The sequence below is a fragment of the Amphiprion ocellaris genome, chromosome 17 (assembly GCF_022539595.1).
Source record: "Amphiprion ocellaris isolate individual 3 ecotype Okinawa chromosome 17, ASM2253959v1, whole genome shotgun sequence".
Taxonomy (NCBI): Eukaryota; Metazoa; Chordata; class Actinopteri; family Pomacentridae; genus Amphiprion; species Amphiprion ocellaris.
In genome coordinates, this window is record NC_072782.1 from 32,208,394 (window position 1) to 32,227,305 (window position 18,912).

General features: G+C 35.7%; 2 protein-coding genes across 3 annotated transcripts; one reads left to right on the forward strand and one right to left on the reverse strand.

Moving 5' to 3' along the window:
- Positions 1-879: 879 nt before the first annotated feature.
- Positions 880-4,762, reverse strand: zcchc9 (zinc finger, CCHC domain containing 9). The gene is made up of 6 exons (XM_023267905.3): positions 4,674-4,762; positions 3,287-3,675; positions 2,403-2,553; positions 2,194-2,286; positions 1,168-1,236; positions 880-1,077 (listed from the first exon to the last, which is right to left on the reverse strand). Exons 2-6 carry the CDS (start codon positions 3,671-3,673, stop codon positions 965-967), a joined length of 813 nt encoding a protein of 270 aa, XP_023123673.1. The 5' UTR covers positions 3,674-3,675; positions 4,674-4,762; the 3' UTR covers positions 880-964.
- On the forward strand, positions 3,347-13,547 carry LOC111567049 (high choriolytic enzyme 2). Of its 2 annotated transcripts, XM_023267906.3 has the most exons (11): positions 3,347-3,484; positions 5,783-5,952; positions 6,049-6,081; positions 6,161-6,223; positions 7,479-7,528; positions 7,642-7,711; positions 7,783-7,897; positions 9,126-9,298; positions 10,636-10,717; positions 10,813-10,934; positions 13,318-13,547. In XM_023267906.3, exons 2-11 carry the CDS (start codon positions 5,901-5,903, stop codon positions 13,515-13,517), a joined length of 960 nt encoding a protein of 319 aa, XP_023123674.2. In that variant the 5' UTR covers positions 3,347-3,484; positions 5,783-5,900; the 3' UTR covers positions 13,518-13,547. The 2 variants fall into 2 exon arrangements, with proteins under 2 accessions (XP_023123674.2, XP_035802991.2); XM_035947098.2 differs by lacking the exon at positions 10,813-10,934.
- Positions 13,548-18,912: the final 5,365 nt, after the last annotated feature.

Below are 18,912 nucleotides of genomic sequence, written 5' to 3' on the forward strand. Positions count from 1 at the left end.
ATGACCGAACTGTTCACACTAGGATACATCCCATAATACTGATGATCACAGTTGGTTATAAAGAAAATGGTGGTCAAAAATGACTCAAACTTTTTTTTAAATGTGAAAAATTTCAAAATGACTTAAAATTGTCCAATATTTTCCAAAATTTACCAAAATTCAGTCAAAAATGACCAAAGATTTGACCAAAGTAGCCAGAAACTCTCAGAAATTGTCCAGATTGATTCAAATTTTCTCCAAAATGAACCAAATTTTTTAAATGACATGAAACTTAATCTCAAATCTGTGACTCAAAATTAGTTCATAATGACATGAAATGATTTTTAAAAAATGTCCAAAATTGTTCATAAATTGTCCAGAATGATTCAAATTGTCTCTAAAATTAACCAAAAATGTTATAACCATTAAATGTTTGCTGTTTTTACATCATAATTCAAAACTAGTAAGATATTATCTGAAAACTTAAAGAATATACAATACCTAAAAATTTACATAAAATGTCAAAAAAAAAAACAAAGTGTGGGATGAAAAGGCAAAAAAAAATTATAGACGAAAATAAATTAAGAATGAATAAATTATCACAAGAGCATTTAAAGTATATAATATTGTGGTTTTAAGTTAAAAAAAAAAAAAAAAAAACTAGTAAGATATTAATGTCCGAAAATGTAAGAGACTACATAATACATAAAATCTAAATAAAATGTCTTTAAAATCAGCAACATGCTCAAAACATTTGTAAAAAGTGAAACAATTCAGAAAACATTAAATAATAAAGTATTTTATAACAAAATGATTTTAACTCAAAAACCAGCAGATTTTAAACTTTACACCAAATATTTATTTTTTTTTACAGGATAATGAATCAGAACAAACACCAGGTTTCATATTTAATATAAATTCTTTATTAACAGAAACGTTTTTAGCACAAACCTGAAGGATGGTTTATTATTTATTAACGACTCTATCAGAAGTTGACCACTTTGGGCGTCTTCGTCTTGGTCTTCATCAGAGGGACGTGGACGTCTTCATGGTCGGCGCTCATGTTGTTGGACAACCAGCCGACCGTCACCGAGTTCGCTGGAACCGAATCACAACGTTAATAAAATAAAATAATAAAACCTCCAATAATCCATCAGTAATCAATAAATAGTAAGTCCAGACACTCACTGGCTGCCTGATGTTCTGGACAATCTTTCTGGAAATGTTCCACCGAACCACAAACACGACAACAGCCTCCTGGAAAACACAATAAATACACAATCAGAAATACCACAAACATGACAGCAGATTACTGGAAATATTAATGTCAGAAATACCGCAGAAGAAAATAAGAATAAATCAACTTTAATTAAAGCTGCAGAACATAAAACAATAAAAATAGAAATAAAATGTCTGAAGATATTAATAAAATGAAGCAGAGAATCCCAAAATGTCTGAAAAATATTTTAAAAATATATTGTAAAATAAAATCACAAAAAAATGAACATTTGATTTTTTTTTAAAATATATTTTTTAACAAATTAATAAAATCATATAATTTGTGAAAAATATCTAAAACGTCTCAGACTTACTGGAAAAAATCTGGAAAAATATTAATAAAATGTAAATACTAAAATATTTTAATTTAAAATAATGAAATGTCTTAAAGTCCAAATATTCTAAACAATATTTGAATATTATTAAAATGTCAAAAATATTAAAAACATTTCTTAAACACGATTATTAACAAGTCCAAAAAAATAAAAAATAAAAAATTTACATTTCAGAAAAGTTTTAAGGAAATTTCTGTGGAAAAAATGATAAAATGCTTAAAAGGTCCAAAACGTAGTAATAAGATGCTTGGAAAATATTATTAAAATATATTAATGAAACACTTTTTATTAAAAAAAATATAGAAAAAAACTGTTGAAAAGATACTCAAAAATATGAATAAAATGTCTGGAAATATTGGCAAAATATTTTTTTTAAAAAACTAAACAAAACAAGAAAGACATTTTTAAAACAAGAAAAAGACATTTTTAAAATAAATCATAATGATTTACAGATCTGACTCAGCAGCTCTAAATATTCATAATTAAATATTATACAAATATTTAAATATTAATATTTAAATGCCACCAGCAGCTTCCAGAACTGAAGCTGCTCTGATCAATAATAAACTGATTATTGATCCTAACGTTTATCTATCGGTACCTTGAGCATAAAGTCCTTTCGGGTTGTCGGGACATGATCTGGAGAGATGACCGGTCTGAGAGCAGATGAAGCATTTAGCAAACGGAAACTCACCTGGAAAAAACACACGGTTAGAACAGATGTTAGAACAGCTTCAGTCCAGATGTTAGAGAGGATCCAGATGTTAGAGAGGATCCAGATGTTAGAGAGGATCCAGATGCTAGTCTCACCCATGGCCGGGTCCACCTTTGCTCTACATTTGTGGATTTCGTGTTCGGTGGATCCACAGCGGAAACAAACATCTCGTCCCATCTCCTCGTCTCTGTCGGCCTCCGGACAGTCAGACAAACCGTGACCCGGCTTCCTGCAGTTAAAACACACCTGAGGACCAAAAGATCACAGACTTAAACGTTTTTACACGTTTTAGAAACGCTTTAACACCTCATCAACAGCAGGAAACAGACAATAACCTCCTTTTATTTAAAATCCATAAACATCTTTTAAAATATCAGAGAATACGGCGCATTTTCTATTCAGACACTGACTGGATTCAAAAAGGCCAGAAAAAAATATATACAGAAAAAGACTCTTTCATCTTTTGAAAATGAATAAAAAAATAAATAAAATTAGACAATGTTTGTATTAAAATCGTACACAACAAATACAATATATAAATATTTGGAAAAATAGTATTAAAATATCTAACAAAACTGATGAATAAAATGTAAAATACACAAATAAATAAACAGAAAAAATGAAATATAAACAAACATCTAGAAAAATATTAATAAAATGTCTTAAAAAAATGCAGCAGTAGTTTTGCAGTTAAATCAAGTTTAAAACTGTAATTATTAGTGATTTTACTCATTAATTAATAAAACATGCAACAGAATTAACCAATTAAATAAAAACACTACATTTTATCAGAGTGGAGGAGATTTTCTGAACATTTTAAATGATTTTTCTAAATCTTCCTGTTGTTTAGTTTTAGTTTCCTGAGGAGCAACAGGAAGCTGGATTTAGTTTCAAACGTGAGATCAGTTTAGAAAAGATCTCAGTCCTCAGTAAACGTAAAGATTCATCTCCTCGTTAACGGATGTTTAATTAAACTCGCCATTCTGTTCTTCTTGTCGTTCTGCCTCTTCAGCCGGCGGTCTTCTCTCCTCCTGTCCTTCTTTAAGGCCGTCTGAACGTCGTCTCTCAGTTCTTTCTCTTCGTCCTTCGACGCTCCGTTCTGCTGCAGAAACTCCAGGAAGCCGTTCACGTCTTCGTCCACGTATTCTTTCTTCTTACGGTTCGGCTTCTTTACAGGGTGAGTTTTCCTCAGAGGATCTCTCTGACCTCCATGACTTCCTCCTTCACCTCCATCAGCTGCTCGTCCTCCAGATCTTCCTCCTCCTCCTCCTCCTCCTCCTCGTCCTCGTCCTCTCAGCTGGTTCCAGGGCGTCGCCTCGGCTGGTTTGTGTTTGTGGACGTTGTTGGCTCTGGCCCACCTCGTCATCACTGAAAAAAAGAGAAAAATGACTTCAGACGGAAACATTTAGACTTTCGGAGCTTAAAGTGAACTTTTATAGATATATAAAAAAATGAAAATGTCTCAAAAATATTAATAACATTTCTAAAACACAAATGACGTGAAAAAATATGAATTGAATTAAAAATAATATTTCTACATAAAAAACTAACAATTATCCAAAAATAATAATAAAATGTCTGAAATATATTAATAAATATCTGAGATATGTCTAAAAACATTTAAGTATTTTTAAGTACATAAAGACCATAAACTGGTTTTTAAAAATGCATAGAAATATTAATAAAATGTCTGAAAATATTGGCAAAATATTAAATAATTATAAAAACATGTATCCAGAAGTAAAATGTCCCAAGAATAAATATTAATAATGAAAATCCTGATTCACAGTTTCTAGACTAAAACCTGATTTAATGTTAGATTCATGTGGAAAAGCAGGAAAATCACCATTTATTGTGCTGAATGAAGGTTTTAAACATCTGACATTGAGCTTAACACAGTGTTTAGACTTTAACTGAGATATTTAACACGTTTTAAACCCAATAAGTGTATTTATTTCACTATTTTAGCCCAGTTTGTTGTAGTTACAGTTAATTTAAACTAATATATATATTTTTTTTTTTTTTTTTACAAAAACATCACTGTCAGATGGTAAAATTAGCCGTTTTACTGAATCTAAAGTTGATTTTAACATCGTGGGATCATCAGAAATGTATTAAAACCATCAAAAAGACATTGAAAACTAAACTATTTAGTCTAAATCCCAGAATATTTTTTAACTAAAAACACTTTTAGCTTCGTTAGCTGTTAGCTGCTAACCCTCACTTCCGGTTATTTTCGCTAAAAACTGAACATTTTTCGGCTTTAAAATCATCAAACATGAGTCCAGAAGGATAAACATATTTTGAGCGAACGAAACGATGATAAAAGTAACGTTTCAATAAGTAAAAACAGTATTTTAAGTTACCTGCAGAGGATTCTGACACGTGTGTTTACGTTTTCTACCGGAAGTTATTTCTTCTTCTACGGTTTCTTCTTCGTCTTCCGGTCTCAGCGCCTCCTGCAGGCTGCAACAGGAAGCACAAAATAAACAAATATATGAGAAAAACTGCAGATTTTTCAACATCTTTTATTCTAGTTTGAATTAGTAGAGCTTATTATTTTTAAGGAAACGTTTTAATCTAGTTTACTCTATTTTTTAAGATTATTTTTTGAAGCTTTAACAGTTAAAACAACAACTAATGAGCCACAGCTGATTTTTATTTATAGAAATAAAACAAAATAACCCAATTAAATGAAGCAAAGATCCTGCCAGTGCATTCACACAATCAAACAACAGTTTAAAAAATAGTAGAATAAAATATACAAATGTAAAAAGGAAAATGTGTAACAACATTATGATCAAATAAGTATTTTTTAATAAATAATATTTGAAATATTACAGCAGCAAAGAGGAAAATGCAGATATTTAAGAGAAGAATATCCATAAATAAGTTGTTCTTTTTTATTTGGGTATTCAGCTGGTTGAAATTTATCTGGATGTGGGAAAATAACAAAGGTTTTGGATTCTTAGAATAAAAATAAACTGGAAAATAGTCACATTTAAGAAGCTGCAATCACAGAATTTAGAGGTTTTTTTTCTTTTAAATAAATACTAAAGTCAGTTAAGCTCCATTGTACATCAAATAAATGAAAATAAACATTCTGCACGTAAAATACATCTAAATGTAGTGAAGACAACAACGTTAGAATGGCTTAAAACTTCAAATAAATGTAGAAAAAATTAGAAAAGTCACATTTAAGAAGCTCAAACCATCAAATAAAATGCTTAAAAACAGCTAATCAACACATATTTTATTTTATAGTGCTTTTTTTTGTATATTTAGAACTTTAATGTGTTTTACATACAGATTGAGTTCTTTTACTGGTATTTAATCTGCTTTATTTGTTGAATTTTATGGTGTTTTCTTGACGTTTCTGCTCTGAAATCTTCCTCGGTTTCAGTTTAAGTTTTTTAGCTGAACAGAAACATATATTTATTTCCAGTAAAGGTGAGGTTTTGGGTTTGTGGAGCAGAACCGGACCTCGATTTGGAGGCGGGAGTCGGACTGGAGCCTCACAGCTGATTTCATTCAGACTCTGACGAGGCTTTCCTGGAGGTGGAGGTTCAGTTTGCTGCTAGAGCTCCGTCAACATGCTGCAGCTGCTTGTTGTTGCTCTTCTGTTCACCGAAAACCTCGAACCCGGTAAGAAACCAGAGCCTGAACCAGAACCAGAACCAGAACCTGAACCTGCTGCAGTTTCAGACAAACAAACTGAGGGTTTTATTGTGTTTGTTTCAGGGAGCTGCAGTCCTCGACCAGACCAGAAGCCAGGTGACGTTTGTTCTGATTTTGAGGCTTTTTGATGAATGTTTTTGATGTTTTTAGTTGAATAAACGTCTTTTTGCTTCAGATCAGGATGACTGGATCAGAAGAGCCATTCATTACATGGAGTCCAACCCAGAAACGTTACAGGGTGAGTTTTATTAACAGGGTTTAAACAACTTTACACAATAATAAAACCAGAAGGGCTCAGAAACAGAGAACAGAAGTAGTTGGAGATCCATCCAGCATGGTGAAACATCTTTCTATCACCATTTTAAACTAAATTTCAATAATTTTGAACCAGTTTAATGCAACTATGGAGAGTTTTCAACTTATTTTGGATGATTCTTAAGTAGGTTTTGACAAGATTTTAGATTTTTGGGCAGTTTCTGTTACTTTGGACAAGTTTAAAAGTTATTTTGGACAATTTTTAGTCATTTTGGACAGTTTTTGAGTTGTTTTGGACAATTAAACTGAGAGTGAAGTGCAGCATGGCTCAGAAACAGTGAACAGAGGAGGAATTTGTTGGAAGATACATTCAGCATGGTGAAACATCTTTCTACAGTCCTTTTAAACTAAATTTGAGTTATTTTAACCAGTTTCATGTAATTATGGAGAGTTTTCAAGTTGTTTTGGACAATTCTTAAGTAGGTTTGGACAAGACGTGTCAATTTTGAAATTTTTGGTCACTTTTGACAAGATTTTAGTAAAATTTTGGACAATTTTATATAACTTTGAACAAGTTTTAAGTTATTTTTGACAAGTTTTTAGTCATTTTGGACAGTTTTTGAGTTGTTTTGGATGATTCATACATAGGTTTTGAGTCATTTGTGATTTTTTTTTTGTTACTTTGGACAAATAATTGGTCAATTTTGGATGCTTATATCATTTTATACAAGTTCTAACTTATCTTCAACAAGTTTTACTCATTTTGGACAATTCTTGAGGTGTTTTGGACAATTAGACTGAGAGTGAAGTGTAGCATGGCTCAGAAACAGTGAACAGAGGAGCAGGTTGTTGGAGATACATTCCAGCAACTGAAATAGCTTAAAACTTGTCCAATGTAATATAAAATTCTCAAAAATTGATTCAAAATTTGTCCAAACCTACTTAAGAATTGTCCAGAATAACTTGAATTGAAGGTTAATTTTGACTGTTTTTCCAGTTGGAGCCACTTGATTCAAGTTCTGTTGGAAAGCTGAAAATCCAACAATTCTTTTTGGTTTTTACAGTTTCTGGCTGATAAACATCGTAATTTTGGCAACTTTTTAAAGAAAACTCTCCTTTCAAAACACAACTTGTAGGGTTCAGAGGATTAAACAACCTTCAGAATTGTTTGGTTTTGTTGAGCTGTTTCTAGAAAACTTGACTCGGTTTGATATGTTTCTTTGTGTTTTGTTTTCCAGAGCTAATGTCCAAAGATTTCGATCTGATGGAGGGAGACATAGTTCTATCAGTGGGTAAAATCATTGGTTTTCTAGTTTAGGAGATTACTGACAGTCTTTTCCCCAATCTGAGGATAAATTTAACATGTTTTATTAATATTAAAGCATAACTTTGTATCTCCAGAGGGACAGGAACGCTGTGGGCTCCAGGTGGCCGACACTGAGGATACCCTACGTGATCAGCTCAGATCTGGGTAAGGAGACTGTTGGTGGTGAAGGTTAAAGCTCTCCGGAGTCTTTGTTTCTCAGTCGGTTTGTTTTCCAGACGGCCAGACTGGAGACATCCTGGCTGCCATGGAGATGTTGTCCAGACACACCTGTATCACCTTCCACAAGAGGACCACCGAGACGGACTACCTGTTCTTCAGACCCAGCAGAGGGTAGGTAGAGCTGGACTCATGGTTCCAACCAGTCACCTCCTTCCAGTCAAGATTCAGTAGATGAACGTATCAAACTCTATCAGGTTCCACAGGGATCAGGCGAAAACAGAACTTTTCAGACACACATTCTCAGTTGGATTGAGGTCTGGACTCTGTTCCTCCAGAACTTTCTCCTTGTTATCTTCAAACCATTTCTGAGGATCTTTGTCTGTTTGCTTCGACTCTTCGTCTTGATGGAAAACTGATCTTCTCCAAGTCTCAGTTCTCTTCAGACTGCATCAGGTCCGGGATTTCATTTACCCTCTACCTTTACAAGCCTTCCAGGACCTGCTGCTGAGGAACATCATGATGCTGCCACCACCGTGCTTCACATCATGATGCTGCCACCACCGTGATTCACGTCATGATGCTGCCACCACCGTGCTTCACATCATGATGCTGCCACCACCATGCTTCATATGATGCTGCCACCACCGTGCTTCATATGATGCTGCCACCACCGTGCTTCACATGATGCTGCCACCACCATGCTTCACATCATGATGTTGCCACCACCATGCTTCATATGATGCTGCCACCACCATGCTTCACATCACGATGCTGCCACCACCATGCTTCACATCACGATGCTGCTACCACCATGCTTCACATCACGATGCTGCCACCACCATGCTTCACATCACGATGCTGCCACCACCATGCTTCACATCACGATGCTGCCACCACCATGCTTCATATGATGCTGCCACCACCATGCTTCATATGATGCTGCCACCACCATGCTTCACATTATGATGCTGCCACCACCATGCTTCACATCACGATGCTGCCACCACCATGCTTCATATGATGCTGCCACCACCATGCTTCACAGTGGAGATGGTGTCTTTGTGATGTTCATTGTCTCCTCTGACCAAACAACCTCGTTCCAATTGACTTCAGAGTCTCCACATGTCTTCTGGTGAACTCTAGTTCCGTCATATGTGTCTTGGTGGCCTCCTTCACTAGTCCCTTTCTTCTCGGTCTCTCAGTTTTTGAGGACGTTTTATTTATTTTATTTGTGGTACCAGGTTGCAGTAAAACTTTTGTTCCATGTCTATTTTTAACTCATTGTGGGCTCGTCTGGGATCCAACCAATCGTCACAGTAGCTTTAATTTTCTGTCGGTCACCAAATTTTAGTCGATGACATGAAATTAACCTGCAGTGTTTTGTAATCTTTTCCTCCAGCTGTGCGTCATTCGTCGGCTACAGAGGCGGCCAGCAGCCGGTGTTCATCGGCCCTCATTGTATTGTGGGGAACATTGTCCATGAGGTCCTCCATGCTCTGGGATTCCACCACGAACACACGAGGACGGACCGCGGACAGTACATCACCATCCTGTCCCCTAACATCATGCCAGGTAACCATACTGGGAGCCACAAGGGTTATAAATACTGGAAATCGGCCCGCTCTACCTCCAGAATAAGAATTTATAGGCCAAAAGCACCACTTGAAGACTTCCAGAAGTCCACTTGGAAACAAAAACAGTCCAGAACTTGCCTGAGAAGTTTTCTGCAGTTTGACAGTGATGGTTGACATGAAAACATAACAAACTTTTGATGCTAACCGCTAATTCACCTGCTTTTACTGGTGCAATTTTTTTTTTTAAATGTAAGTGCCGTAAATTTGAGTAATTTTCTTCAAATTGAGCACCGTGGTTGCTTGTCTTGTACTAATATTATTGTTTTAATTAGTGGACAATATGTTAGCAACAAGAGTTTAGCTGTTACGTATCCCAGACGTCATTTAGCATCACAGAAGTCTTTGTCATGGTGCCCCTTTACAAGCTAAACCCCCAACAATACCCTTAACCTGCCCGCATCCTCTGGTCACTACAGTATTAAAGATTAGGAGGCCATCTGGTGGAACAACCAGGTCCTACAGCTGATCTACAGTACTTAAGGTGTGTATTATCTGGGAACATGGTATCAGGCATCATCAGACTCAGATTGGGATCAAAACTGTCCCTCTAGAACCTCTTTCAGAGCAGTTTTTAGGGCAGAAAAAGTATCTCTTCCAGGGTAGGAGCTTCCACATCTGATTGGTTTAACTAGAGATGACAACGTACAAGCTTCCGTAACAAACCTCTATTGTTCTGTTTCCTACACAGGACCAGAGTTAGGTCCATTAACTGCTGTTTGCCGTCATTTTAGAGCGCTCAGAGTTGTTGGACTTTACACCACATGGAAACAAAAAGCCTGAAAACACAGATTATGGGGTTGTTCCTGTAAATATTGGTGCCACCTTGAGTTTCTTCAGTGGAAAGCTGCCTTATAATGACATTAAATGCATCTGTAGAAGGTTTGCTTCTTGAGGACGTTTCATCCAAGAGGGTTCCTCAGTTCCTACTCAGATACTTCGAGGCGTTCGTTGTTGTAAAACCGTTCTGGATGGATCTCAGAACTGCATTATAAGTGATGTTGTAGAACCTCCACTGGTTAGAGATCAACATTCTAGTCTAAAACACAGATGTCCTCCTTCATTCCTCCTTCAAACCATCCGTCTTGAGTGTTGTGGAATCTTTACATCACTTTATTTAACTTTGATTTACTAACAACCAACATTTTTGACGAGAATTTCTCTTCCTTGCAAAGCAGCATTTCCCAGGTAGGTTCCATGAGGTCTTTCATCACTGATTTTACATTTTTATCATTAAAAAACATCCTGTTTGTTTTAAACTGTGTTTTTGTGTTTCAGGAAAGGAGCGAAACTTCCAAATGTATGATGGTGAAACCTTTAACCTCCCATATGACACCGCGTCCATCATGCACTACGGCAGGTAAAGAGTCGCAGATAACAAACATGTAAAGGAATCAGATTTGTAGCGTTCTGTAAAGGTTATTTATACATTGTGTTGTGTTATTTCTGTGTCAGCACATTTTTTTCGTCCAATGGTTTGCCAACCATCGTCGCTAACAAAGACGTGAATGGGATGGGACAGAGAGTTAAAATGACCGAGACAGATGTCAAGAGAGTTCGAGAACTTTACAGCTGTGGTACGTTTGTAGAACACAACAATTTACCGAGGAGTATCAACAGAAAGACACATAATGACTACAAGAAGATGCAAACAACCACAAAAAGACGCAAAATGATCACAAAAAGATGGAAACGAGCTACACAGAAACACAAATGACCATAAAAAGACATCAAATGACTACAAAAGTTTCAAAACAAATCATGAAGAGACAGAAAATGACCACAAAATGATGGAAAATAACCACAGAAAATTAAAAAGACCATAAAAAGACAAAAAAACGTACTGTGCGATACAAATGATCACAAAGTGACAGACATGATAAAGAAAAGATGCAAAATAATCACAAAAATATAAACAACCACAAAGAGACACGAAATGACTACAAAAAGTAGGCCAACCATCACAACAAGAGGATAAACAACAACAACAAAGAGACAGAAAATGACTAGAAAGACACCGAAACAGATCACAAAAACCACAGTGACCAGAAAGAGACACGACAATGGGAAATTACAAAAAAGGGACAGAAATAGCAACACAAAGATGCAAAATGACCACAAAAAAAGACAGAAAGACAAAAAATGACCATAAAATTAGAAAAAACTACCACAGACACAAAATGACCATGATTCGACATAAAGTGACAACAAAAAGATGGAAAACAACTGCAACCAGACAAAAATAACCATAAAATTTCATCAAATGATCACAGAGACATAAAATAACAATAGTTGCAAAACACCCACAAAGAGCTGCTCAATGATCATAAAGGAGAAAAAATGACCAGACATTCAAAGTAAGACCATAAAGACAGACAGAAAATGACTCAAAGAAACACAAAACGACCACAAGAGGTCACTAAATGGCCACAAAAAGATTGATCATGCCCACAAAACTATGGAAAATTAACACACACAAAATGACCACAGAAAGATGAAAAATCACGAAAAAGAGACGTAAAAAGAACAAGGACACCAAAAAGACGGAAAAATACCACAAAGACACACAAACGGCAGCTAAAAAAACACAAACCGTCAACAGAATCCAACACAGAAAGATGGAAAACACCTAAAAGAAACACAAATTGACCACAAAGAGACATAGAATGATGACAAAACCATGTAAAATGACCACAAAGACACACAAGCGGTCAGCAGATACAGTGTCCACAAAAGGACTGAAAATGACCTCAAAGAGACACAAAATGACCATTAAGACACAAAACAACCACAAATGGACACAAAAAGATGTATAACTACCACAGGCACACAAATGACAGCAAAAAAAACACAATCTGTCAACAGAGGTCAACACAAAAGGACGGAAAACACCTAAAAGAAACACAAACCGACCACAGAGACATAAAATGATGACAAAACCATGCAAAACCCAACCACAGAGACGCAATAAGATTTTTTTAAAAAACACTAAAAAGAGCCATAAAAATCCCAGAGACCCCAAAAAGACGGAAAAGTTCCACAAATAGACACAAAAACGACCACAAATTGTCAACAGATACACAAAATTACAATTATAAAATCCAAAATGAATCCAAAAAGACACAAAACAATCACAAAGACACAAAATGATGAAACAACACTAAAAAAGAGACATAAAAAGCCCAGAGACTCCAAAAAGATGCAAATGTACCACAAATAGGCACAAAAATGACCACAAATAGACACAAAAGACAGCAAAAAAAACCTCCACAAACTGTCAACAGAGACACAAAATTATCACAAAAGGGCAGGTATGACCCCAAAGACACACAAAATGACCATGAAAGGACCAAAAATGTCCACAATGGGATATAAAATGACAATTAAAAGATCCAAAATGGTGACAAAACAACCACAAAGAGACACAAAACGATGGAAAACCACTTAAAAGATACGTAAAAGTACCAGGGAAGCCAAAAAGTACCACAAACACACAAAATGGTGACAAAACAATGCAAAACAACCACAGAGGTCAACATATAAAGATGGACAACACCTAAGAGAAACACAAACCGAACACAAAGAGACATAATATGATGACAAAACTATGTGAAATGACCAAAAAGACAAAAAAATGACCACAAAGCAACAGAAAATGACAATTAAGACACAAAATGATGACAAAACAATGAAAAAGAACCACAAAGAGACACAGAAAGATGGAAAACAACCACAGAGACAAAAAAAGACCATAAAGAGAGACAAACTGTCAACAGAGGTCAACACAAAGATGGAAAACGACTAAAAGAAACACAAACTGACCACAAAGAGACATAAAAAGATAGAAAACTGCCACAGGGAACACAAAAACACTGTTCTAGTAGTTGTTTGACTGTATTTCTTTATGTTGCACTGAAGGCTAAAAATAATGACCAAACTGAATCATCTTTTCTTCTCCAGATTCTCTGAAACATGAAACTGAAACCAGGAAGACGGACGACAACGGAAACTCAAGCATGGCCGACGCCGTGACCTCTGACCTCGGCACCAACAGAACCAACCAGAGCTCCTCGTCCTCCATCACTGTGGTTCCTCCTGTCTCCCTGCTGCAGCTCACCTCCACCAGCAGGAGGTGCAGTAACTCCACCAGGCCACTCTGACCCACTCACCAATAAACCAGTTGTTCCACAGATCCATCTCCAACGTCTTCTTTATGTCGCTAATTAGCCGCTGTTGCATGACAACAGCAATTAATCAAGACGCTCTTCCCGGGCAGTTTGAGCTTTAATTAGCGTTAGCATATTTACAGCAGCTACAGTGAAATAAAGTCAAAGTTCACACAGTTGAATGGATCAGTTTAACAGGAGCTGCTGGGTGTTAACAAGAATGGAACCAGCTGATCCTCACGTTTTACTGACAAATTAATTAATCCTCTGAACTCTCAGCAGCTGTTTCTGGTGGGTTTTTAGTTCTTGGTTCATTTTTCAACATAAAGTCCTGCAGCTCCATGGAAACAGAATGAAGGGGAGAAAACTCAGAAATATGCCAAATGAAACCAGAAAAAATTACAAAAGCTGAAATCAACATTTAACATGTTTCCAAGAGTGAAAAATGGCTCCATACTGTAGATATTTGTCAAAGATGACTCAAGTTTTGTCCAAAATAACTCAAAAAAGTTGTGCAGATTCCTCAAAACCCGTCAAATATGAATTAACATTCATCCATATTGACTCAGAACCTGCCTAGAAGGACTCAGATCTTTAATAATGACTTGAAAGTTGCCCAAATTAACTCCAATCCTGTCTAGACTGACTCAGAATGTGTCCAAATTGCACGAAGCCTGTCCAAAATAACTTAAAAACTTCCCAAAATGACTTAAAACTTGCCCAAAGTCACTAGAAACCTTTCCAGAATGGCCTGATCCTTTAACAATGACTTGATAGTTTTCCCCCTAAATGTGTCCAAAATAACTTAAACTTGTAATAAATCACTTAGCACATGTACAAACTGACTCAACACCTGTCTAGACTGACTCAAAAATGACTTGATTTCTCCAAAATGACCGAAAATGTGTCCAGATTACCCAGAACATGTCCACAATGACCCAAATCTTTTTTTAATGACTTGAAAGTTGTCCAAATTCCTCAATCCATGTCCATAATTATTCAAAACTTGTCAAATGTGGCTTAACATGCATCCATATTGACTAAAACCTGTTTAGAAGGATTGAAATCTTTTCAAAAATTACTTAAAACTTGTTCAGTCACTTAGACTTTTCCAGAATGAAGCAATGACTTGAAAGTTGTCTCACTTGACTCCAATCCTGCCTAAATTGACTCAAAATGTGCCCAGAATAACTCAAACTTGTCAAAAATGACAACAACTGTACAACCGACTGACGATGTAATATAATCAGTTTATTCAATAACCAGTATTTCCTCTTTTCGCTCTGATCAGTCTCTCATGGAATGTAGGAGGTTCTAGGTGTGGATGGTTCTATCTTCTAGAGTTGTTTTATGGTTCTAGATGTGGATGGTTCTATCTTCTAGAGTTGTTTCATGGTTCTAGGTGTGGATGGTTCTATCTTCTAGAGTTGTTTTATGGTTCTAGATGTGGATGGTTCTATCTTCTAGAGTTGTTTTATGGTTCTAGATGTCGATGGTTCTATCTTCTAGAGTTGTTTCATGGTTCTAGGTGTGGATGGTTCTATCTTCTATAGTTGTTTCATGGTTCTAGGTGTGGATGGTTCTATCTTCTAGAGTTGTTTCATAGTTCTAGGTGTGGATGGTTCTATCTTCTAGAGTTGTTTCATGGTGGTCGGTGGTAGACTGGTTCAGATGTTCAGGGTTCCTAACAGTTCTCCATTGGGTTGAGGTCAGAGGTTTGGGTTCCATTCCTCCTTAAAGCCAGGTAGAAGCTCAGAACACCACTGGTGAGTGATACGGGGTCCGTCTACATAAATACCAATTCAGAACATCCGTTCAGTCACAGAACTGACCAAACAGGCCTGAAGTGGATGTCACCCCTCAAACCTAATATGGACACTGAATTTACTGCTCAGAAGGTGGTACTTTTCACCATCATCTGCATAGAAATGCTGGTTTTGGCAGTTGGGTCTCGGAGATAAGTAGAGAGGACGTTCTTCAGAGAACATTCAGTCCTCCAGTCTTTAGGAGTCACAGTTATGGACTTCTTTGTAAAGCCAGTCTCTTCTCCTTTTAAGGTTTGGCGAGTTGTGGGGTACGTTGCCTCTTGTTAGCTTTCAATGTTTCTGTTGAATGACGATCCACAGAACTCGTAGAAACATCTCAATGATTCTCCAAGATTCTTCGGCATGACTGTAGTCTTTTACCCTCAGCCTTTCTCATCACATCCTTGTCAGATCCTTGAAGTCTTTGATGGATCCTCCTTAGTTGTACCTTAAAATACACTTCTGCACCCAGAGGATACTTCTGCCAAGTCCTTGAGCTTCCTGCTGACCAGTGTTTCCTGCATTTTGAAGAGCTGTGGCATGTAGACTGGAAAAAATGTTCCTCTCAAAACAAGAAAAAAAAGCTTATTTCAAGGAACTTTTACCTTGGAATAAGTGAAAAAAATCTGCCAATAGGACAAGTGAAAAATGTCTTGGTAAGATTTCTTGAAATAAGATATGATATTTAGAACATTGAGATCTTAAAATTAGCTGGGAAAACTTACTTTCAGCTATATTTTACCAGGATTGTAAAGCTTAGGTGTCTTAAAATAAGCCAGATATACTAAAAAAAAAAAAAAAAAGAAGACGAAGAAGCTGTTTTTCATTCAAAAATAGAATTTTGCTTTCATGTAACCTCCTACTCTGAGATGTATTAAACTCAAAACAAGATAATTTCAAGATTGTTTGACTTAACAAGATATTTAAGATGCATTGTCTTAACCCTCGTGTCGTCTTGTGGGTCAAATTGACCCGTTTTAAAGTTTGAAAATGTGAGAAAAAAAATATTTTCACAGTGAAACTTCTGATGTTCACATTTTCAATATTTTTTGGTGGAAAAATATTAGAAGTTTTACTGATATATATGGAATCACGTTAGATATTTTTAGGATTTTTTGGAAGATTTTTACTCATTTTTTAAAAAATATTTACAAGAATTTTCTTGCCAAATTTGGGGGATTTTTTTAAAATAAAACTTTTAAGGGAAACTTTTAAGGAATTATTGGAATTTTCTTCCTGAAGGTTTTGCAAATTTTCAGAAAATTTGGGAATTTTTTTTGCTGAATTTTTGGATTTTTTTCAGACAAGGAAACAATATTTTTTGGTGCCTGTAAATGAGGACAACAGGAGGGTTAAAACAAGTCCCTCCATCTGCTGAAATGTCTCTTGTTAAGTGAATTTATCTTAAATCAAGTTGGATGAGACATTTTGACTAAAAATAAGACAAATAGATTTGGTGAGATTTAGAGTTTTTGCAGTGGAGACGAATCTCAGAATCTGAAAGAGTAGCATCTCCACCCTTAGCCTTTGCCATGGTAACAACGCTTCCAACATCTGGTTGTGAGTTTGATGCATTTTCAAGCAGGAAATGTATCTACTGGGACAGTTGGACCAGACCAACAACCAGACCGTCCCTCATTGACCAGCTGGAACTCAACAATCAAACATGTCCAGTCGGGACACGGCATAGAAATGTGTCAAAGACGACTCAGATTTCATTAAAAACACTATAGTTACTGTAGATGTTGTTTTTTTCTGACTTTAGTTCAACAAAATGACTAAAATACAGAATAAAGGTTCACATTTGGTGTCCATCTAAACGTCTCTGGACCTCTGACTTTTTAAATTCCATCAGTCTGCTGTGATGTTCGTTGGTAGATTTCCACATTTCGTCCTCATTCTGTCAGCCGGACTTCACATTAACCGACGTTTCTGTTCTTTTAGCCTCTCTGCTGTTTGATGCTGGATGTCAGGAGTAAATGTCAGAGTCATTTTCCTGCTGCCCACCTGGGCGACAGGAAACCAGCTGCACAGAAAAACCTGGCAGCATCCCAAGCTTTCCTCCTCTGAAGGGTCGTTTTTATAGAAGAATTTAACATTAATTCCTGGTTTAACTCTGAGGAAATTACGTTAAAGTTGGAGATAAACTTACAAACACATTAAAATTCAGTCTGAGAGCGACAATAAAAGCACCTGATGTGAGGAAAAAGCTGCATATGTGATGAATTCAGAATCACATAAATGACCGACAGTCCCAGCGACTCTCTGCACAACATTAATCTTGTGTTTCCTCCCACAGAGAGGCGCCGGAATACATTTCCATTGTATTAGATATCCAGGACGGCTCTTATTAGAACATTAAAAATAGATCACAGGTTTTTAATCAAAAAGAAACAGGAAACATAAACAGGCCCTAATGGTGTTTTAATTACAGGAGTAATTAGAGGAAATCATTTGTGCTTTTCTGCAAACATGGAAATAGAACTCAGTGGTTTAGCCTGAAACGGAGCAAAATCAGGTTATTTGTGATGGATGATGGGAAATAGATGCGTCTTTATTCTGCTTTTTTACTGGGAGAAGAATGTAAATGTGAAGGAAACGCAACAAATCAATGTCAAGGATCCAGGATTATGAAACAAAACCAACAATTATTCAAATTATTTTCAGTTTGGATTGTCTCCTGATCATTTTTTATCTGTTAATGTAGTTTAAGAAACGTCAGGAAAGAGACAAAATGTCCTTCACAACTTCAAAATGTACAGAAAGTGGGTGGATGTCGGCCTAACCGGAACTTCATATATGCATTTATACTTTGTTTGATATATTTTGTCTTAAAAATTCATGCAAAATTTCAATTACAACAGCAGCAACAATAGCAATAATAGCTAAAAAATAACTGACTCACAAAACTGACTACAGTTGGCCAAAAGTAATAGTTAGCTCAGAGAAATTAATAGCTAGATAAAAGTAATAGTTACCTAAAAGAAATAAATAGCCAGATACAAGTAATAAATAGCATGCTAACAAGTAATAAATAGTTAGCTAAAAAGTAATAAATAGTTGGCTAAATGTAATAAATAACTAGCTAAAAGTAATAAATAAGTAGTTAAAAAAGTAATAAATAGCTAGCTGAAAGTAATAAATAGTTAGCTACAAGAAACAAATACTTAACTAAAGGTAATAACTATTTAGCTAAAAATAAACTCCTAGCTAAAAATAAACTCCTAGCTAAAAATAATAAATAGCTAGGTAACAAGTAATAAATAGCTAGCTAAAGGTAATAAATAGCTAGCCAAAAATAATAAAAAGCTAGCTAAAATAAGTAGCTAACTCAAAGTAATAAAAAGCTAGCTAAACAGTAATAAATAGCTAGCTAACAAGCAATAAATGGCTAGCTGAACGCAATAAATAGGTAGCTGAAAAGTAACAAATAGCTATCTAAAAGTAACAAATAGCTAGCTAGCAAGTAACAAATAGCTAGATAACAATAATAAATAGCTAGCCAACAACAAATAGCTAGAAAACAGTAAGAAAAAACAAGCTAAAAGTAATAGATAGCTAGTTAAAATTAATAAATAGCCAAC

Bases quoted from the DNA above. Each gene is read 5' to 3' on its own strand.
- zcchc9 (XM_023267905.3), bottom strand. From the start codon at position 3,673: ATGACGAGGTGGGCCAGAGCCAACAACGTCCACAAACACAAACCAGCC. The intron at 2,287-2,402 runs GTGAGACTAGCA...TGTTTTTTCCAG, and splicing joins AAAGGTGGACCCGGCCATGG to GTGAGTTTCCGTTTGCTAAA. The intron at 1,237-2,193 runs GTACCGATAGAT...TGTGTTTTCCAG, and splicing joins GAAAGGACTTTATGCTCAAG to GAGGCTGTTGTCGTGTTTGT.
- LOC111567049 (XM_023267906.3), top strand. From the start codon at position 5,901: ATGCTGCAGCTGCTTGTTGTTGCTCTTCTGTTCACCGAAAACCTCGAA. The intron at 5,953-6,048 runs GTAAGAAACCAG...TGTTTGTTTCAG, and splicing joins CACCGAAAACCTCGAACCCG to GGAGCTGCAGTCCTCGACCA. The intron at 10,935-13,317 runs GTACGTTTGTAG...TTTCTTCTCCAG, and splicing joins TCGAGAACTTTACAGCTGTG to ATTCTCTGAAACATGAAACT.